Source organism: Amaranthus tricolor, chromosome 6 (assembly GCF_026212465.1).
Source record: "Amaranthus tricolor cultivar Red isolate AtriRed21 chromosome 6, ASM2621246v1, whole genome shotgun sequence".
Taxonomy (NCBI): domain Eukaryota; kingdom Viridiplantae; phylum Streptophyta; class Magnoliopsida; order Caryophyllales; family Amaranthaceae; genus Amaranthus; species Amaranthus tricolor.
Window position 1 is genome coordinate 17,367,987 of NC_080052.1, and position 3,741 is coordinate 17,371,727.

General features: G+C 40.9%; 1 protein-coding gene across 1 annotated transcript; it reads left to right on the forward strand.

The window, feature by feature from the left end:
- Window positions 1-1,934: 1,934 nt before the first annotated feature.
- Window positions 1,935-2,428, forward strand: LOC130815612 (secreted RxLR effector protein 78-like). Its single transcript, XM_057682102.1, has 2 exons — window positions 1,935-1,973; window positions 2,033-2,428. Exons 1-2 carry the CDS (start codon window positions 1,935-1,937, stop codon window positions 2,426-2,428), a joined length of 435 nt encoding a protein of 144 aa, XP_057538085.1.
- The last annotated feature ends 1,313 nt before the right edge of the window (window positions 2,429-3,741 follow it).

A 3,741-nucleotide genomic window follows, 5' to 3' on the forward strand; every position in this document is an offset into this window, starting at 1 on the left:
TCTTATAAAAAGAGGAGCATAATGACCATGCCTATTTGGGTCAAATTACCACAACTTAAGGTTAGGTATTGGGGTGAATCTACACTGAAAAAGATTGTGGGATAACTGGGTAGACAACACAACCATTCAAAAAGGCAGGAAAACACGAAGACACCATTAGGATAGAATGTAATACCCTTATTATCAGTAATGGTTTTGAGTTGTTGCAAAGCATGGAGGACAATGAAGACTTCAGGCCAAATCCGAAGGAAAAAGAAAGAAATGAGACTGGCATTACAAAGTCTACAGGGGAGGGAAATGGAGAGGACACACCTCGCTATCCTCCTGATGAATAACATACTAGCTTGGAACGTAAGAGGGCTAAACAAGGCAAGCAAACAAGACGAAGTAGCAAGGTTCATATCATGCCATAACATTAGCCTGTTTGGTCTTCTTGAAACAAAGGTAAAGAGGAACGGACTAGGCCATCTTTACCAAAATATTTTCCAGGTTGGTGCTTTACCCACAACTTGGATTGGCACAAAGGAGGTAGAATTGTATTAGCATGGAAAAGTGAAGACGTGAAGGTAGCTATCATGAGGTACCATAGTCAATATATTCATCTAGAGGTTTCTCCTATAGTTGGTAGCACCTTCTTATGCACCTTTGTCTATAGTGCAACGGATAAAGTACCAAATCAGAGCTCCTCAACCACCTACAAGACATAGGGCAGGAAACATGCAAACCTTGGATTATTCTCGGTGAGTTCAATTGCATTGCAAACCACAATGAGAGGATTGGTACCCCCCGGCTCACAGAAATCATACCTCTGAGACAATGTATAGAGACTTGTGGCTTACACGACCTAAAGCAATGGCAGATTCTTCACTTGGAACAATAAACAAGCACGGCAGTCTCAGGTCATGAGCAAGATTCATAGGGTCCTGGGTAATCAACAGTGGGAGGAAGCCTACCCTAATGTGGAGGTCACCTTTCACCCGGAAGGAGAATTTGATCACACCTCTATGTTAGCCTGTTTCTTCAACCCTATCAATGCTAGAAAGCCATTCATGTTCTTCAACAATTAGGATAAAGATCCAGAGTTCAAGGCTATGGTTAATAGAATATAGTCTACAAAGATTCATGGTTTTCTGAATTTCCAGATCCTGTAGAAAATGCAGCTGTTGAAACATGTGTTGAAAGTAAAATTCTAGTAAACTCATATTGAGGACCAGCTTAGGCAGACAGAGCATCATCTTAATTTATTCAAAATCATATGCACTCTGATCCCTTGAATCTTATGTATGCAGAGCAAGAACAGGAAGCAGCAGATATCCTAAGGAAAGTGAAAGTTGACTACACCTTTTACATTAGTCAAAAGGCCAAACTTAATTAGCTTAAGTACGAAGACAATAATGAAAAACTTTTCCACAAGAGCATCAATAACAGAAGAAATGGTAATACCATCCGAACTCGTACTATAGATGGTACTACAACCACAGAGCAAGGCAAAATCCAGGAAGCATTCCTCCACCACTTCAAAGGCATCATGTGTGGTAAGCTAGAAAATCAATAGAGATTCAATATGGACATCATTAGGGAAGGCCCAACTCTAAATGACCAGCATAGAAATATCCTTAATCTGCAGTTCACACCAGATGAGATAAAGGCTGTGATGTGGAGTATCCTTGATGATAAAGATCCAGGTCTTGATGGCTTTAATAGTGGTTTGTTCAAAGCAGCGTGGGATGTCGTAGGGGAAGACATAGTGCAGTAAATCTAGAACTTCTTCAATACCAGTGTACTTCTCAAAGCCTGGAATGTGACTGCCATCACTCTCATTCCTAAGAGTGCTTGCCTTAACGACCCTGGAGACTTCAGACCTATATCCTGTTGCCATGTTATTTACAAATATATTTCTAAACTTCTTTGGAATAGGTTGAAACTAGTGCTTAATGATATTATCAATAGATCCCAAGGAGCTTTTGTCGCAGGTCGTAGCATTCTTCACAACATTCTTTTGTGTCAAGACATCGTGAAACATTATGAATAGAAGATTTGCCCCGCGAGCTGCCTCTTTAAGATTGACCTCTGTAAAGCTTATGACATGATGGACTGGGATTTCATCAAAGACATGATGATTGCTCTCAACTTTCCAGAAAAGTTTGTCAAAATCGTCTACACTTGCATCTCCACAGCCCAGTTTACAATAATGCTGAATGGCCAACCTCTAGAGCTCTTCAGGTCGATAAGAGGTATACGACAAGGTGACCTGATGTTCCCCCTCCTATTTGTTATTGGAATGGAATACCTATCTAGAATCCTAAAAGCCTCCTGCAGATCAAGCAGGTTCAGTTTTCACCCCAGATGCAAGAAATTGGGCCTCACCCCCCTCATCTTCACAGATGATCTTATGTTGATGAGTAAAGGAGATTCTAACTCAATCTAGGTTCTTATTGAGAGCATCAACCTCTTCTCTAAGGCCTCAGGCCTTCATGTAAACTGCAATAAATCCGTGATGTTCCTAGCATGCTTGAGTAATGAACAAAAAAACTCTATGGCCGAAGGTCTCCAATTTCCACTAGGTAATCTTCCAGCCAAGTACCTTGGTGTGACCCTCTCCTCAAAGCACATAACAGCTGTAGAATGCGATGTCCTAGTTGAAAAGATGACTAAGAGAACTAGGACTCGACATGCAAAGTACTTAACGTATGCAGCCAGACTTCAATTGGTGAATGCAGTGCTCATGAGTATCTCTAGCTATTGGTGCCAAATGTTTATCCTCCCCAATAAATTTCTAAAGGAAATAAACTCTGCATGTCATGCATACCTATAGCATGGAGATGCCAAAAATACTTCTCCGGGTAATGTGGGCTGGACCAACGTGTGTATTCCTAAGAAGAATGGAGGTCTTGGAATTCGGAACCTCGAAATCTGGAATATTGTTGCAGTTGGGAAAATTGCTTGGCATATCAATTCTAAGGAAGACTCGCTTTGGGTAAAATGGGTTCATGAGGTGTATATGAAAGGAGGCAGTTGGAAACTTTTTAACCCACCCGTTACCTCTAGTTGGGCTTTTAAGAAGATATGCAATGTGAAAGACATTGTGGGACTCGATGGAGCAAAATAACTATTCATTAACAAGGTATATTTGAAACTGCAACCCCCCCTTGGCAAGGCGAACTGGGCAAGGCTGGTTGGTCAAGATATGTGCTCCCAAGACAAGATTCATCCTTAGGCTCGCTTTCCACAACAAACTCAAGACCAAAGACCGCCTGTTTGAATTGGGTGTAACCCCAAATAAATCTTGTCCACTCTGTGGTGCTGAAAAGGAATCCATTGACCATTTGTTTTTTGCGTCCAGATTTAGTAAAACATGTTTAGATGCGGTTCTGAAATGGCTTGGGTCGAATATCTGACTACCTTCGCTGAGTAACATAGTTGCAAAAAAATGTAGAATGCCCACGACAAAGAAAACGTTGTTTTGCATCGCATTGAGTTGCCTAGTATACCAGATATGGCAAACCCGAAATGAAGCGATATGGCAAGCAAAAGTTAAGTCCACTGACATTGTCTTGAAGACTATCAAGTACAAAGTGAAAGCCCGATACATCACTATATGTGTCAAAGAGGATGATAGAGATACTAGTTGGATGTATACGATCATATATGATGTATAGTTTTGGTTTTTTTGGATACTCCCATGGTTTCCTTAATTTTTTTGAGACCTTCACTCTATGTTCTATGCACAGGATGAATGCG